The sequence below is a fragment of the Spermophilus citellus genome (assembly GCF_964194105.1).
Source record: "Spermophilus citellus genome assembly, chromosome: 4".
Lineage (NCBI taxonomy): Eukaryota > Metazoa > Chordata > Mammalia > Rodentia > Sciuridae > Spermophilus > Spermophilus citellus.
In genome coordinates this window covers 22,954,212-22,972,655 of record NC_138185.1, presented here as the reverse complement: position 1 = coordinate 22,972,655, position 18,444 = coordinate 22,954,212, and the positions used below count along the sequence as shown (strand labels likewise).

General features: G+C 39.2%; 1 protein-coding gene across 3 annotated transcripts in view; it reads right to left on the bottom strand.

Annotated features, from left to right (window-relative positions):
• The window catches only part of UQCC1 (ubiquinol-cytochrome c reductase complex assembly factor 1), a 94,851-nt gene that overhangs the window by 39,364 nt on the left and 37,043 nt on the right, over nucleotides 1-18,444 (bottom strand). For all 3 annotated transcript variants that reach the window (XM_081291126.1, XM_081291127.1, XM_081291128.1), the window contains one exon: nucleotides 4,609-4,717. In XM_081291126.1, the coding sequence (XP_081147252.1) occupies nucleotides 4,609-4,717 (109 nt within the window). The remainder of the gene's footprint in view (nucleotides 1-4,608; nucleotides 4,718-18,444) is intronic.

Sequence of the window (18,444 nt, the reverse complement as noted above, 5' to 3'; positions counted from 1 at the left end):
GCAGAACTGAGAGGAAGTCATTTAGTCAGCCTAAGGTTACCATTAACACTTTGAGCCACTGCCTTGAGCTAATTTTTATGTTTGTTTTTTAAGTTTGGTTGAAATGTCACAAATGGAAAAATTAAGTAAAGCGCCCCGGTTAGCCACAAGACTGGACACACCTGGCTGCAAACCCAGCAAAAGAAACTTACTTCATTAGTAGAGAGAAGCAGAGAGTGAAATTTACATCTAAAATCTGCCTGCGCTAGGAGAAAGTGCTGAGGCCAAAGGCGCTGTCTGTTTTTACAGCTGTGTCAAGTCTTAGTTCTTACTCTTACCAACACTCAGGAGTGCGGCAAGGGCCCAAGGAAAAATGGTCTCCAACCTCTTCAGCTGCAACTCAGCTCACAAAGGTTTTTAAGAACCAGTTAATGAAATAAAACAAGACCAGATGAGGTGATATAATGAACTTTATTTCCACAGCTAATTTATATGTTTAAATCCCAAATAATATTTTTTTTAAAAGTCAGAACACTCTAAATTATTGATGTGATTTTTGAAACCTCAAATTTAACACTTGCTTTTTATACCAGCTTCACTGATGATATATGAGTCTGCCCCATTTTTGCAATCGTTGGGCTCCTAAAAAGCTGGTAAAAAGAAAACTTTGGTAAAATGAAAGTTCTCCCACCTATATGAAATGAGAACTCTAATGTCAAAGGAGTTCTTGATTGGAATTCTAATTCCAAAGGAGTTGTTGATTAAAATTTCTGATTCATTAGTTTGCCATTGGCTCTCATGGTTCTTGATCTTACCCACACCAACCCACTCAAAGTAATGGCCTCTAAGAATTCTTTCACATGAGAAAAATCACCACTATATTGATCTGTTTTAAAAATTTTACTTGTTATATGGGTTTTCTTACAGAGGTATAACTGAGATGCCAAATAACACAGAGATAGATTTGCAAATTACCACCTTCAAATCATAGGTTTTCAAAGCTGAAAAGAAACTTGGAAATCATGTAGTTAGACCCATCACCACCTGGTGCTTTCTTTTTAATGAAGAAATGAGGCACAGAAGATACAAAGAGGAAAGACTTACCAGTCTGGGTGAGTACCAGGCCTAACTGGCTCCATGTTACCTACTACTTTTCTCCAGCCACATGTCCCATTTCTTCCAGTTGTATGCTCACAGAAGACTGAGATTCCCTCTACACACATACAACTCAGACGTGGTTAATGTACTAATGTCTTGCTATACAAAGGGGTCTGTTTATACCATGAGGTTGGAAAGGTCGGGATCAAGTCAATTATAATAGAAAAGCAAAAAGAGTAATTCCTCAACTCTTCCAAATCTCTATTATTTTAAATCATTGTCTTTTACTTATAGCCTTTATAACTAAATCAGAGCTTCGACATCTCTTCATGAAGGCAGTTTAAGAACCTGTACTAAAGGAATCACCTACAACCTTGCTATTCAAAGTGTGGCTACCTCCTCCCCATTCCTGCATCATTAGCAACATCAGCACGACCTGGAAGCTTTTTAGAAATGTAGATTCTTAGCATGGTGGTACATGCCTATAATCCCAGCAACTCTGGAGGCTAAGGCAGGAGGATTCAGTGACGTAGCAAACTCCTGCCTCAAAATTTTTTAAAAGGATAGGGTGAACAGATCAGTGCTTGAGTGCCCCTGGGTTCAATTCCCAGGACCAAAAAAAAAAAAAAAAAAAAAAATCACTTCTCTGACCCCATCCCAAAACCTACTGAATCAGAATCTGTATTTTAATTTTAATAAGATCCTCAGGTAAACTATAGATAGGCACATTAAAGTCCGAGGAACACTGATCTAAAACACTTCCTTTCAGGGCAGCAAAGAGTGGGGAAAAAATGGCTGGATAAAATAGGGGCACACTAATTCCTGTAGGACTGCACTGATATACAAATGGACCAGAGACTAGTAAATCAGGCATGATTTATCTGATAAATAAGGTGACTTTGAAACAGAATTCCAAGCTGGGCACAGTGGTGCACGCCTGTAATCCCAGCGGTTCGGGAGGCTGAGGCAGGAGAATCACAAGTTTAAAGCCAGCCTCAGCAAAAGTGAGGGGTTAAGCAACTCAGTGAGACCCTGTCTCTAAATAAAATACAAAGTAGGGCTGGGGATGTGGCTCAGTGGTCAAGTGTCCCTGAGTTCAATCCCTAAAACCAAAAAAACAAAAACAAAAACAAAAATTCCAGAGGCAGAAGTTCAATTTACTGACTCATTCTGACAAATATTCAATCAATGTTTATTACATAAGCAAAAAACTGAACAAAACAGCTTCCTGCTTTTATAAAGCCTACAGTTAAATAGAAGGGAGATTACACAAAAATAACACAGGAGAGGGCTCGAAATGTTGAATATTGTGATAGAGATGTGAAAGGAAATTCATGGAAGTGGGGGACAATGAAAAGATTCCTGTGGTCCAGGAGTCAGCAATTTATGGCTTACTAAGCTATTCAGGATGGGACAGCTGTGACCCACATGGCTCCAGTGGCCCAACTTCCAGCAGAGTTTAGTCAACAGTGATAAGAAAAACAAGTTCACTAATAGAAGAGCTACTGGGTGACCAAGTGGCTGGCAGTGAGCCAAGGCTTTGGCTGGCCAGAGGGTATCACTGGTCATCATTAAATGGGATGCTGTGTGTTGCCACAGAACTGCATACTGAGAACTTGAGGGCATGTGGAACAGTCAGCTGCATGAATAGCTTAAAGGTTGCTGATTTCATTCAACAGCCAAGAGAGCTGACAAGCGCAACAGTGAGAAAAATGAAAATGGAACTAGAGACAATTACAAAGAAAGTTCAATACTGATTTCAAAATGATGATGATGATGATGATGATGATGATGATGATGATGATGATAATGAGTTAAAACTTTGATACATGTTACCACTTTTTAAGAATGAACAGAAAATGCCAACGGCCTGTTGTCCCAGGGAATGCCATGTAAATGTCAATGAAAATACTTAAGCAAACCCATGTTTGCCAAGCTTCCTATAGATGCAGCTCCTTCAAAGACATATGAGAATCTGAAAAAACCCTCAACCCAGGTTCCCAAGAGGCAACCATCCCCTCCATGATGTAGTCTCAAAAACTACAATTTTACACACAGAATAAACACAAATGCCAACAGACAATAGCATAGGAATGTGTGAAGATAGTTACAATAAATAAAAGTAAAACATGAAGCATGGAAAGAAAGTTGCATATAAGTACATAAAGAAAACACACTACATATTTTCTATAGATAGCATAGGAAAGAATCTTAAAAGATACACGCCAGGGCTGGGGTTGTGGATCAGAGGTACAGTGCTTGCCTAGCATATGTGTGAGGCACTGAGTTCGATCCTCAGCACCACATAAAAATATAGATATTGTGTTCACCTATAACTAAAAAACATTTTTTTTTAATTTAAAAAAAAAAAAAGATACACACCAAAATGGAAATCGCAGTTATTTCTTGGAAAGAGATAAATGGCCAGGATTGAGATTGATGTTTAAAGAAATTTTAGCCTTAGTTAACACATTTTGAATTTAAAAAAACAAGTGTAAGTAAAAACATTTTTAATACATATTAGTGAAAAAAGCCAAGACTCAGAATAGAGTACATAGTGTAAGCCCACCTGTGTCATGTTAAAAGAATATACATTTATATATTTGTATTTGTATAGAAAATACTAGAAAAATATACATCAATTCTGACCTGCGGTTACTTATGGGGAGTTGAAATAAGAAAAATACACTTGTTTTTTACATTAAGCACTTTCTACTGCTTGTTTTTATTCTATGAGCATGTGCGACTTTTCTATTAAATTAAACCATTTTGTGACCCAGTCAGATGGTTCTCCCAAGCTGGAAGATAACAAATTAGGAAATAACAAGGAACTACTAAAAATTAATGGTCTAGAGATAAAACATAATTGCTTCTCAGTCTTTTGGCTATGATCAAGTATGGAGATAAAAATAGACAAAATTACTGTTTATATAATAAATAATATCCCAATGTTTTGGTTTTATTCTTCTACTGTCATCATACTCCTGGTGACATATATACCATATACTCTCCTTTATAAGGCTAATTATTAAATGTACTGATGTATGTTTTCAGTGGATATTCTGCTGAAGTTTTCTATGTTGCTAGTGATCGAGGAGCTTGCTTTTTCAGCTCCTGAGAATAGTGCAAGAACTGAAATATTTATAACATGATTTTTATATCAGAACTGGTTCACATATTACATTAGTATCAAAAGCAAAGTGTCCTTAAACTGGATTAGTATTTGATTCCCTTCTTTACCCATTCCATCCCTTCTATCACCATGATTTGGGACGTGTAACCCCTCTCCATACCCAGGATGTCCTCACACTGATAAACCACAATAACATGTATAAACACATAATGTATCTGTAGTGTGTCAGTCTCAATAGAGGTAGAAAAGTAACACCAGCTGAAATGCCTCTAGACATAAGGCAGCATTTTCACAGAAATCCAAAGCAAGGCCACTCTAAAACAGATAAAACCCCACACTCCAGTCAGGCAATCCCTCACCAGAGTTGTCCAGATCCAGATCTGACATCCAGCACTTACCCCCATGACTCTGCCACGCTGCTCAACATCTTCCCACATAAAATGAACTATGATACGACACATATATTTCCCACTCCGGCCTTCCTGCTTCATTCGGACTAGACACATCCTAGTGGGAAGAAGACAGAGGCTGTTAGGCATTGTTCACACCTTACATTTACATCAGAGTGATTTTAGCAAAGGGCATCGAATCAAAAAACTGGAAGTGACCTTTTTAAAAAAATGTTTATTCACATACAATGCAGACTTTATAAACTGTATTAACCTTAATTGTACAGTTTGATGAATTTTTACACAATATTATCCATGAAAGCATCACCCAGATAGATATGGGTTATTCAGAGCACCTCAGAAGGCTCCCTCACACGTGGAAGAGACCACATTTAGTTGTGAAAAGATAAGCAAATTTGAACCCTTCATTTTACTGATGGAAACAGGAATCCTAAAGAATAAAAGTAATTTTCCTGACACCACAAAGTCATCTATTTACTGAGTAAAGAACAACACTGTCCCTATAGTAGCCACTAGAAATCTGTGGCTATTGAGCACTTTAAATGTGAATAAATCTAAAGACTTCAAAGATTTAGTCCAAGAAAGAGAAGAGAAAATATCCAATTTTTAAAATTTATTTCATGTTGAAATAATATTTCAGATGAGTTAAAGAAAATATATTATTAATTTCATTTGTTCCTTTTTGCTTTTAAAACTCTCAGCCACTTAGGAGGCTGAGTCAGGAGGACCCCAAGGATCCCAAGTTCAAATCCAGTCTTAGCAACTTAGCAAGGCCTTACATAACTCAGTGACACCCTGTTTCTAATAAAATATTTAAAAAGGGCTGGAGATGTGGTTCAGTGGTTAAGCACCCTTGGGTTCAATCCTTGGAATAAGAGAAGAAAAAAAAAACTTAGCTACAACAAAATTTTAAATTACAGGTATAGCTTGCATTGTATTTCTGTTCGATAACACTTGTCTAGAACACAGATCATAGAAAGTATTATAATTACTTTTTTTAAAGTATTAAATTGTTTCACCCACTTGATGTAAATTCCACTGAAAGCAAAGATCAAGCTTTGTTTTTTTTTCAACATTGTATCTCCATGTAGAAGACATTCAATAGATATGTACTGAATAACTAAATGAATAAACATAATAAGGCCAAGTTTAGGGCCCTTTCCCTATGCCACATAGCCAGAGGGTTCTCTGCTTATAACCTCAAATATGAAGATAAAAGTTATATTTTATTAACTAATAAATATTATATTTAATTATATATAAGAATATAAGCAAGATCACCAACCTCTCAAATTGGTTCCTAATTTTATAACCATACTGATTTCTACTGTCTATCATTAATTGTTAAGTAGCTACAACAGACCAGTCACCTAAAAGACAATTCCTGCTGTAATTATGGAATGATCAGTCTAAACTGACAATTCTCTCTCCTAATGTAATTAATCCTGCCCATTAAAATCTACTAGCAACAGCGTGGTACAATGGGACGATTCCAGCCTGGCCTGCCTAAACATCTCTTTTCATGACTAAGATGGAGAAAGAAAACATACTTATCAAACTGCCAAATGACAAGAAGCTACACAGAAAAACAAATATGCTAGATGACCCAACCATGAGCCAAAAATATTTCAAACAGGCTGTGTCAATGGCTGAAGAACAAATGCAGGGGTACAAGGATAGATGAGACACAACTACCTACATGTGAAAACATCTTACAGGTAAAGTCAACAAAATGATGATGTTGCCTCCCAATTAAAGTGATTTTAGAGGGGCTGGGGATGTGGCTCAAGCGGTAGCGCGCTCGCCTGGCATGCGTGCGGCCCGGGTTCGATTCTCAGCACCACATACCAACAAAGATGTTGTGTCCGCCGAGAACTAAAAAATAAATATTAAAAATTCTCTCTCTCTCTCTCTCTCTCTCTCTCTCCCTTTCTCCTCTCTCACTCTATCTTTAAAAAAAAAAAAAGTGATTTTAGATATAGCTGTGGAACTATATCCTCAACATGCAAAGTGAGACTTTGGTTCTACTCAGCACAGATCAAGATATATTTGGAATAGCAGAATCTACTGACTACAGTTTTGAACATTATATTTTAAGAGACAAAAGGATACAGTTAGATGGAAGAATAAGTTCTGGTGTTCCACTGCACAATAGGGTGACCACAGTTAACAATAATATATTACATATTCTATGATAGTAGAAGCAAATGTGACTCCATTTTGTTTTATGACTTCATCCTGTAGAACGACCATGCCAAGTAGAAGGGTCATGACTGGGGTGATGTTCTTTTCCTATTGCTATAGAAACCTTAAGAACAATGGGGCATTGTTTCTGTAACTAGGATAACAGGACTCTGTTTCTGTAACTGGGTTGACTGGGCTAACTGTGATTGGTTAGGCTTCCCGCCACTTGACTGCACTCTCCCGCTTCTGTAACTTGCTTGCTTGCATTGGCTAGACCCTCCAACATTCCTTTTGCAGTTTTCAGTCTTATAAGGAGCACCCCTGCAATTGTTCGGGGCTGATCAGGGGAACAGCTTTATGTTCTGGTCAGCCGCCACTAGTGTGCTTCAATAAAGGCTTGATTTGATTATACATGAGTGGTCTGGAAGTCAGTTTATGAAACTCCGGGACAAAGCTTTAACTATAACAATTCCAAACAGCTGGAAGAGAGATTTTCAATGTTCTCACCCTGAAGAAATAGTATATATATGAGGTGATGGATATGCTAATTACTCTGACTTGATTACTATATAATGTAACATATATCAAATTTCACATTAGAGCTGGGGCTATAGCTCAATTGGTGGAGTGCTTGCCTCACATGCACAAGGCCCTGGGTTCAATCCCTAGCACCAAAAAAAAAAAAAAAAAAAAAAAAAAACATTATAGCTGGGTGCAGTGGCACACACCTGTAATCCCAGTGGCTCAGGAAGCTGAGACAGGAGAATCCCGAATTCAAGCCAGCCTCAGCAAAGGCGAGGCACTAAGCAACTCAGTGAGACCCTGTCTCGGAATAAAATACAAAATAGGGCTGGGGATGTGGTTCAGTGGTTGAGTACCCCTGAGTTCAATCCCTGGTTCCCAAAAAAAAAAAATCACATTATACCCCTTAAATATATATAATTATGTGTCAATTAAAAATAAAATAAAATTTAAAGAGAGAAAAGTAGAAGAGATAAAAGATAAGAAGGCATCTAACTTGGAGAAAAATAGGAGAGGGGCCTTTAACATAACAGAGAAGTGACTAGACTGTTTATCCAAGAGTGTGAATTAAAACCAAGGGGTGGGCCATAGAGGGAGAAAGATTTACTCAATAGTGAACAACAAGATCTGAATGACAGCTGGGCATGGAAGCTCATGCCTGTAATCTCAGCGACGTGGGAGGGTCAGACAGGAAGACTGCAAGTTCAAGGGCAGCCTCAGTAACTTAGCAAGACTCTGTCTCAAAATAAAAAACAAAAAGGGCTGAGGATGTGGTTCAGTGATTAAGTACCGCTGGGGAGAGGGAGGGGGCGGGGGAGGGGGGGAGGGGAGGAGGAGGAAGAGGAGGAAGAGGAGGAAGAGGAAGAGGAGGAAGAGGAGGAAGAGGAGGAAGAGGAGGAAGAGGAAGAGGAGGAAGAGGAAGAGGAAGAGGAAGAGGAAGAGGAAGAAGAAGAAGAAGAAGAAGAAGAAGAAGAAGAAGAAGACGACGACGACGACGACGACGACTTCTTGAATAATAGAACAAACGACTGACCTCAAAAAGTACAGTACTTGCCCATTACTGAATAAATGTTTGTTTGGGAACACAGCTCATACAGAAGGCTGACTACCTGATCTCTAATGTGATTCAATGTTACGATTCTTTATTTGTAACCTCTAAAGTGAACCCAATTAGTGCCTAAGAAATAACACTTAGAGACAATAATGAAACAAGTTATGGAAAAAGACTGGCCTACTTTATATGATACAGGACATATTCAGAAACAAACTGGGGAAAGTTCAACAGTCCTTTCTCACAAGACTTTTCTAAAAGTTAATCAAATCACTCATGTCAGTCTCTCACCTGAAAAGACACTGTGTGTTTTGATGCTTAAGTATCGTCAGAGGCCAATTCATCAACACCAATAGTGAGGTAATGGAATTCTTCATTTATTTGAAAATTCTGTAGTTTGTTAATACACCTGCCCTCTGAGGTTTAAAAGGCATGGATTTTTCTCAGACCATAAACTTTCTAACTATATCAACATGGGGTGAAGTGTTTTGGGTTTCACAGCACAGCTCATTCATAGCTCTTATAGATAACAGTTGCTCAAATGATTGAAAAGATAATACAAAATAAAGACACTCTCAAGAAGGTGACTGACAATTCATCCGATGAACATATCTGAGCTCCTACTGTGTGGAGGTATATGACTGGTGTGGGTATTTCAGTGATGGGTAAAGCTAGAACCCAGCTTTCAAGGAGCAGTTTGTCTCCTTGGGGAGGTAACATATGCCACATGCAAACAGCCCTAAAAGACAATGTGATAAGTATCCCAGGATAAAGTGCAATGGAGTTTAAGAGGATTATTTTTGACTGGGATCAGAGAAAGCTTCATGGAAAAGGAGACATTGTACCCGGGGCTTAGAAGAATAGCTGAAGTTGGATAAGCAGAGACAAAAAAAAAAAAAAAAAAAAGGTGTGGGGGGGGACTTTCTAGGACTGGGGATGTAGCTCAGAGTTAGAGCATTTGAAAGACCTTGGGTTTAATCCCCAACACTGGCTTTCCAACAAATAGAATATTAAAAGCAAAGGCAGGGATATGGAAGAGGTCAGCACATGGTAAAGGAAAAATGAATACCTAGATGTGTGGGAGGGCAGGTTATAGGAAACAGGAAAATGAATCTAGAAAAGTCATGAAGGGTTTGAAATGTCCTACTAAGAAAAAGTCTAAGACTAAGGAGACCAAAGTGTGCCAGTGGAAGAAGAAATGTAGTAAGATTTTGGCATTCAAAACAGATGAGAGCAAATGAAAAGTTAACCCTTTCTTCCCAGCCTCAGCCCTGCAATTAAATATTAATGTCACCAGGGCTAAAAAATTACAACTTTGGTAAATATTTGCTTTAAAAGAACAATGGTAATCAGAGCTGTTGATCCAAAAACACTCACTGAAGACAGTACTGCCTTTTGAGAGATACTTAATCAGCAAAGTTTGTTATAACCTGCACCTAACAGTTAAGAAAATATGAATTGAAGTCTGTAAATGCAAGGAGGGAAAATGTGAATTACTACTAAAACAATGTAGCAAATTAGTTTGATGGATATTTGATTGATACAAAACACTTTCAAATATAAAGCTCTACAGCAAAATTTCAGCTTAAGTTTTAAACCAAACCAGGAGGGGGATAGGGTTGTAGCTCAGTGGTAGAGTACTTATTTGCCTAGCACACATGAGGCACTGAGTTCAATCCTCAGCACTACATAAAAATAAATAAATAAAATAAAGGTAATATGACCATCTATAACTAAAAAAAAAAAAAATTAGGAATCATTTCTTCTAACAACAGCTAGTGTGCTAATGATTCCCATGAATTCTAGGAAAATAAGATCCAATCCTCAGGGCTGTTCAATCACCAGCACTATTCAGTTTCTAAAAGCTCAATTAATTTTTGCCCTAAGTTTGTGAATCACATTCTTTATGTAATGAAGGACAGAAAAATAGTCCTATTGTGAAGAACATTTGTGTTTATCCCATTCAAGGGAAAAGCAGAGCTGAAGATTGGGCCCACAGCTGGACAGCCAGCCTCCTGGGAAGTCCAGACAAGAGGCTGAAGGCCAATTCCTAGACTACTTGACCTTGAAGCTTATCACAGTCTACTCCTTTCTCTGTTAACAACTGTTGTGAACAGGTAATATGTGTACAAGGTAATAAAAACAAAGTCTCCTTGCTACTTTCCTCCCCCAGCCAATCATAGTAACTAGTTTCTTAGGAATCCCTCCTGGGTGAATACCTATTCATCCTTTTACATAAATGGGAAGCTTCTTTTCTTTCCCTTTTTTCACAATGGCAACATTCTACATACATTATTTTTACATTGAGAAATCTCTTATATATTATCATATAAGATGGAAGTGAAGAGAGCTCAATTACAACTCTATTTCATCCACAGATACCACAGTTGTCCCAACGGAGTCTTTTATGAACACCAGAGATAATTGATTTTTACTAATTTACAACAATTGTTAAGGTAACATCTGATCTAGGCTAAATTCAGTTCATCTGCAAATTTTCCTATTCTAAAAATGACTAAAGAAAAAAAAAACTTAGGGGCTGGGGATGTGGCTCAAGCGGTAGCGCGCTCGCCTGGCACGCGTACAGCCCGGGTTCGATCCTCAGCACCACATACAAAGATGTTGTGTCTGCCAATAACTAAAAAATAAATAAATAATAAATTTTTTTAAAAAAAGAAAAAAACTTAAATAGTAAAAATGAACAAGAGCTATAATTAACAACAAAGGCAACTGTGTGTCAGACACTAGACTAAGGGCTTTGGACATGTTTCATTTAATCTTTATAATTCTATGAGGCTACTATTTCCTACAGTCTCATTTCACAGCTGAGAAAACCAAGTCCTAGTAGCCCATTCATATGTCAAAGCTGAGGTCTGAACCTACACAATATGATCCCACAGTCATATTGTGTTTGCCTTCTTAAACAACTAGAACAAACCCACCAGAACCCTTTTACTGTATTTTTTTACTTAATCCTCACAAGGGCAGTAATTTAAGTTTCAAAACAAACATCACATTAGAAATAGCATATCGGAAGAGAAAAGACTAGCTAACTTTAGGCAAGCATGTCTATAACGACAAAATATAGCCAGGCATGAGGGTGCACACCTGTAGTCCCAACTATTCAAGAGGGTGCAGTAGGAGGATCACTGGAGCTTAGGAGTTCGAGAGCAGCCTGGGCAACATATGAGACCTTGTCTCAAAACAAAACAAAAAGTAACTGTTGGCTGTCTAACAGGAAAGGGGGAAATTAAAAATTTATTTGAAATACACACACATACACACAAAAATGGCACAGCAATATAACAGGGTAAATCTACCCACTGCGACTCAAAAACAACTGTATGGCAAAATACAGTTAAGAGTTACCAGGACTGGAGCTGGAGCTCAGCAGTAGAGTGCCCCTGAGTTCAATACCCATATGGCAAAAAGTAAAAATAAAATGAGAGAGAGAGAGAGAGAGAGAGAGAGGGAGAGAGAGAGAGAGAATATGAATGAGGCTTGGCTGAGTATAAGAGTAGAGCACTTGCCTAGCATGCATGAGGCCCTGGGTCCAGCCCATTACTGCCCCCCCCCCAAAAAAAAGTTATCAGGACAGCCTGAACCATCCAGGGAATATTAAGGCATGTTGGAAGGTGAAAGGAAAAATGATAAAACAAATTCAGAATGATTAACCCAAACAAAGACTTTAGGATTCTAGATCTCACTGCAAAATAAAGCCAACACTTGCCACATCTGACCATACAAAATCAACATTTTAAGTCATTAGTAAGCTAGCCAACAATTGAGAATACTAGGTTTTTTCTTTTTTTTTTTTTTTTTAATGTGTGTATGTATGTGTTACCAAAGACTAAACCAAGGGGTTCACAAGTCACTGAGCTAGCTATATTCCCAGCCCTTTCTATTTTTTTATTTTGAGACAGAATCTCACTAAGGTGCCCAGGCTAGTCTTGAACTTGCAGTCCTCCTGCCTTCTGAGTCACTGGGATTCCAGGCCAAGAATACTAGGTTTAAACAAAAGAATAGAAGAGCTCTACTTCATTTCATACAGTGAATGCATATCTCATAATAAATGTGTGTTAAAGGTTGACAAGTCAAATCATATTTTGCCACTGAGTCAACTTCATAATTTCAGGACTCTTTTTTTTTTTTTTTTTTTAAATTGAAAGAGAGAGGGGAGAGAGAGAGAGAGAGAGAGAGAGAGAGAGAGAGAGAGAGAGAGAGAGAGATAATTTTTTTAATATTTATTTTTTAGTTATTGGCGGACACAACATCTTTGTTTGTATGTGGTGCCGAGGATCGAACCAGGGCCGCATGCATACCAGGCAAGCGCGCTACCGCTTGAGCCACATCCCCAGCCCTTCAGGACTCTTTTGGAGGGGAGTCTTCCATGCTAAAACATAAAAATTGCCCTTAAGAAGCAAAATAGAGTTGGGCATAATGGAGCACGTGAAATATCCTAGGTTCAATTCTCAGCAGGAAAAAAAAGAATGCAAAATAAACATTAAAAAGAGATTAACAATAAGATCATAATATTAAATAATTGATTTAATCATTCATTAACAAGTATTTATTAAGCATCTATTCTGAATATAGACTTAATCTGTGCATAAATTATTCTCTGTTTAGGAACAATTCCAATTGCTTCTCCCAAGTTTGATTGTTCTAAAACCTACAATTTATTATTGAAGTTTTAAGCTTCTCAGTTCTATCCTGTCTCTCAGTGATCCCAGTGGCTCATAAATAATACTGATCTCTTTTACATATAAGGAAGGCAAACAACCCAGCTAGCAAAGTAAAGAAAAAAAAAGAGGAGTGTTCAAGCCTTCAATTTGATGGTTCCCTAATCTCTCCAAAAGGCAAAGCAGAGAGACAGGAGACAAAGGAAGAAAAACTCTTTGACTAGGAATCTCAAATAATAAAAGGCTAAAGATATTGACTTTGCCTTGTGACATAATAATAATGAGCACTATCACTTAATAAGTCCTCTAATATAAGATTTGGTGTATTTATATTCATTGTCTCTCAATCTACATAATCATTAAACCATTAGAACTGTTCCCATTTCACAGAAAAGAAAACTGAGGAGCTTAAGTAACTTAAGGTCCCACAAAGGAGAAAGGAAGAGCTACAATGAAGTCTCAGCTTCCTTCCACTCCCACAAGCCACAATGTCTCCAATTCTGTTTCCTCCATTCGGTGACAGTACAACACCAGGAGTCTCTTCCCACTAAATAAGACAACTGGTAAAACAACAACACTGTCTGCAGAGTTAAAAGGAATGGGAGTATTTCCTAGCCACAACTTCCTTTCCTTGTCCTCAGACTGCAAGGGAAGAATTTCTGTTATTCTTGATGCTGACCTCCTGCCACGTATTGGCAGCTCAGGGCATCCTGTCTCACTTGTCTGTTTGGGCGCTCTGACAATGCCAGTTGTGTTTTGGCCTTGCTTTGCCCACATGGTAGTTTATGACCTGCTCCAAGGGGATTTTAATTTTGAATTCAATGAAGATCAGTGGGCGCTTGGGCAGGTTTGTCACACTGGCTGCTATGAAGGAATCCCAAAAGGGACTTTTTCACAAAGCTTGTTTCCCTTACTCTGTCACCAGCCAAGGCCAAGAAAGCAGAGCCTACATGGCCACACTCAAGCCCTAGCAGTGTGCTAATGAATGGTTCATTTATTTGTGAGCTGGCACACTGACTCTTTCCCAGGGCTATGTACATGGCTATCTCCATCTGGATTCCTAAACTCCCTCTCCACAAAGTCTAACCATTCTGTGGGGGGAGCATGGGGCAATAGACAGTCTGTAAGCAAACAGATAAGTGTGGGGGAGGCACATTCTGGAGCCATCTCACCCAACAATGAGCCACCTCTAAGAGCTACACCTGTGGCCTGCCTGTTGGATCCACCATGAAGAACAAGCTCCTGGGTAGCAGGAACCAATGCACTTACATTATACAAAGCTGATATAGTGCTGCTGTATAGGCCTTTGATTTGGGGCAGAAGGGGGAAGCTACAATGTGGGTATGTGAACAGAGCAACTGTGGCTGAGGGAGGGAGAAAGAAGATGCGCACATGGCCAGGGAACACCATATATGGCAGGTCTGGATTGCTGGAATCTGGCAGGAGCCTAAATGCCCTACAACTACATCAAAACTGCCTTGGTGGTTTTAAAGAGCCCCCTGCAAAAGCTGCCAGCATCTGCCTGGGCAGTTCTCTAGCTGGACTGAGTCTGGCACTCATCTGCTTTCCAACCCTTCCCACCCCCACAATTTACTTCCTTCTCTTCTTTCCCAGAGGCTTCTTCACTTCAGCTTATAAAATATTCTGGTGTTTCCCCATCTTAAAATAAAAAGCAACAAAATGCTTTCCTACCATCCCTCTAGTGATCATCTTCTCATCTTACTTTGTTAATTGAAACTTCTTTTTTTTTTTTCATACTTAAACCATCTTTATTTACAAAACACTATCATAAGAATTAGAGTTCCATTTAGCTTCAATTGGAGCAAAAGTATAGTCACTTAAGTAAAAGCAGTTACTTAAAAACTAAAATTGAGAGATAAGTCAAATTCCTTTTGAAGAGAGAGCAAAAACATCAGGTTTCTTGTTGTGGTTCTGGATGTTGAGTAGTAGGCTCATTTGCAGGTGAAGGAACCCTGCAGGGAACTTACTTCTACTTTCAGAATGCAGGGGTGGGGGGAGCAAATCCAGTTCTTGGGGGAAAGTGGTGAGGAAAATACCTCCCTGCATAGACATTTCGCATTGGAAATGGAGGGGGTGGTGGGCCTGGTGGAAAATAATCTCCAGGTGCTCCATACCTGTTTCCTGGAGGAGGTGGAGGAAAAAAAGGTCCTCTTGTCATGAACTGACTCCTTGGGTCTACTGGAAACAAGGCACCTCTGACTGGAGGGAAAGGTGCAAAAACAGAGCCAGAGCCAGTTGCTTGGTTTTCAGCAGGGAGAGGTGACTCAGGCACCTCAGAGTCCCAGAGATCGACTATGGTCTCCTCTCTACTGGATTGCCTTTGTGAAGACATAGGCCCATCCCCTTTATCCAAAGGAGGCATATTAGAACTTCTGAGTTCTGCTGGTCCCGATGGTCTACCACAATTTGAATAACATCCACCTTGCCTTTGTAGAGGAAGATGTGGATCAGAAGAATATGGTTGGCCTGGCGGAGGGATCATCATCTTGCGGGCCTGTTCCCATGAAGGCGACAGGGGCCCAGTGCCAGAAGGTGCTCTCTGAAGATCAGTGAACCTATCACAGCTGGATTTTCTTCTTTCACTGCTAGTCGGATGGTCCAGAGGATTCTCCAGGCCCTTTGAGCCTCTTCCTCCTCCCACTGGAGCCAAAGGTGAGAGTGTGAGTGGACCCTTCTTTTCCAAATGGGGAGGTCTCCTTTCAGATGAAGGCCACCCCAATGGTGAGGGCCCATTTGGGGAAGGCTTTCTGCCCAATGCTGAGTTGGAAAATCCAGTGCATGATATGGATCTTTTTCTACAGAAACTTCTTAAAAAGTAGTTTACAATGACTTATTCCCATCCTAATAACTCCTCAAGCTCATATCCTGTGGTTCTAGCCCCCAGAAGGCCAATGCAAAAGTTCTCAACCAGTTCAGGCATTTCCCTGTGCTCCCATGTGATCTGTACTATAGGATCCCCATATAATTTTCAGGATTTACCAAGATACAGAAGTACAGTGCCTGCCATACAGCTTGGGATCAATAAGTGCCTACTATTCTGTTCACATTCAGAGTAAGAGACCCACAGCCGCTTGGCCACCAAGAGAGGACACTGAAGCAGGAATCAAAGCATTGCAGAAGGAGCAGTTCACATAGTTAGCTTTGGATTTGTCTTAGATATTCCACTCTAATTAAGTGGACTGTGAGAAATCCACAATTTCCAAAACTGTCTTCTCATTTGTAAATGAGGAAATTGAACTAGATCTGTGGGGTTTTTTGGTTTGTTTGATTTTGTGCTGCTGGGGATCAAACCCAGGGCCTAGTGCATACAAGGCAAGCACTCTACCAACTGAGCAATATCCCCAGCCTCTAGATCTGTAGTTTTTAAAGTATCATATCCCCAGCCCCTGGGTCTGTGGTTTTTAAAGTATCATCTGAGTTTCCATGGAGGTACTTAAGGGTCTTTTATAGTAAGCATATTGTACAGATATGAAGTCCACCTCCTTCAACCCAAGTAGCAATCCTTTTGTCTATTTATATAACTATGATTGAGCATAAGATTTCATTTTTAAAAAGAACTCTGCTAGTAAGAAGTTTGAAAACCAGTAGATCCCTCCACCTGGAGTGCTTTCTCATCCACTCTTTCATTTACTTCTACTCATCCTTTAAGTGTCAGTGTAAATGTCACCTTTGCAGTGAAGTTCTCCCAAATACACTCCCCAATTAAATTAGGTTAGGGAAATGGGTACTAAGATACAGTTAGAAAGGAACAAGTTCTGTTGTGCTATTACACAGTAGGATGAGTAGAGATAATAGTAATAAACTATAGATTTTAAAAAACTAGAAGAGGGATGTAGCTCAGTGGTACAATGCTTGCCTAGAGAGCATGAGGCCCTGAGTTTGATCCCCGCAACACACAAGCTAAAAGAAAGGATTTTAAAAGTTTTCACCATAAAGAAATGAAAAATGGATAAATGTTTGAGAGATATGCTTAACCTGATTTAAACATTATACAACATATACATGTAGCATATCAAAATCATGCATACATGTAGGTATCAAAGTAGAACATTAATGTGTATGTACAACTTTTATGTTTTAATATATCAGTTAAAACAAATTTAATTTTTTAAAATGGAAAAAATGTACAAAAGGAACAAGAAGAGGAACTAACTTCAGAGGGAAGGGAAAGCTTCAAAGGGAAGATAACACCTTAACTGGATATTAAAGGAAAAACTGGAGTTTGTCAAGTGGAGGGAAGAAAGGAGAAAGGCCTTTCACAGAGAAGAAACTTGCAGAATGGCACCAATTAATAGTAGTAGAGGCAGCACATCTGCTGGGACAGAAATGCCATGCTAAAAAACTTGAGAGAGGAGGGGGATCCAAGTTGGAATGAGAAGACCATGGAATGGGGAGCGGGAAGCCAGAGGCCAAATAAAATATCAGAGATTACCCAACACTGTAAAGGTAAGTTTTATAAAACTTTACTCTAAGATACCTGTATGGACTGTGGGTCACAAAGTAAAATGCATGTAACTACGGCTCAGGGTCAAAAAAAGTTTGAATTAGGTGACAGGTAAAGGGATGGGAAGGAAAAGTCAAGAACTGCAGGCTTTTGGTATACACACCTGAATGGATTCACAATGCCACTGGCCATGATAAGGAAAAGAGGAGGAGGGGTGCTTTTATCAGGTCCTCATAGGGATGCTGGATAACTCAGCAGCCTAGCAGTTTTTCAGCAGCCACAGTCAATTCTAATCTTGTTCAGCAAAGACAATGGACACATAGTCACTACGACTGCAAGCTCACATGAATACACAACTGATAATGGCCTTCTAGGAACTGGAAGGCTCCCAGTCCTAAATCCCAATTCACAGAAAAAGCATCTACTCTTCTTCCAGAGACCTAACAGGATATGAAAAATTCTGTCCCTAGTCTAGGAGTCTACAGGAAACCATCACCCTTGGGAACACAAACAAGCACTCTGGAAAGTCTGCTACCAGAATATTTTTATTTATTAGGAGTTTGGTTTTGGTCTTGTTTGAGAGGGCTAGGGAAGTCTTTCTATTTTTATGACTGTTTTCAAAGCTTCCCCACCTCTCCTTCACAGCCCTACCTCCAAGAGGTATTTCAATCCCCATACCTCTAGCAAGTCTACTGAACCCTAAAATTTGGAAATTGGCTATTCCTTGCTTACACTCCTGGAGCCTCAAGCAAAGAGGACAGAGCTCAAAGAACAACTTCTCTATAGATTTGAGATAGATCCATCACTCCTGTATCTCTTAGAGAGTTCTCCAATTCTTCTTGGAGGCTCACAGCACAATTGGTAGCATTTGACGACTTTTATGGTGACCTTTCCACTACATTCCTCTCCAAACTGGCTGC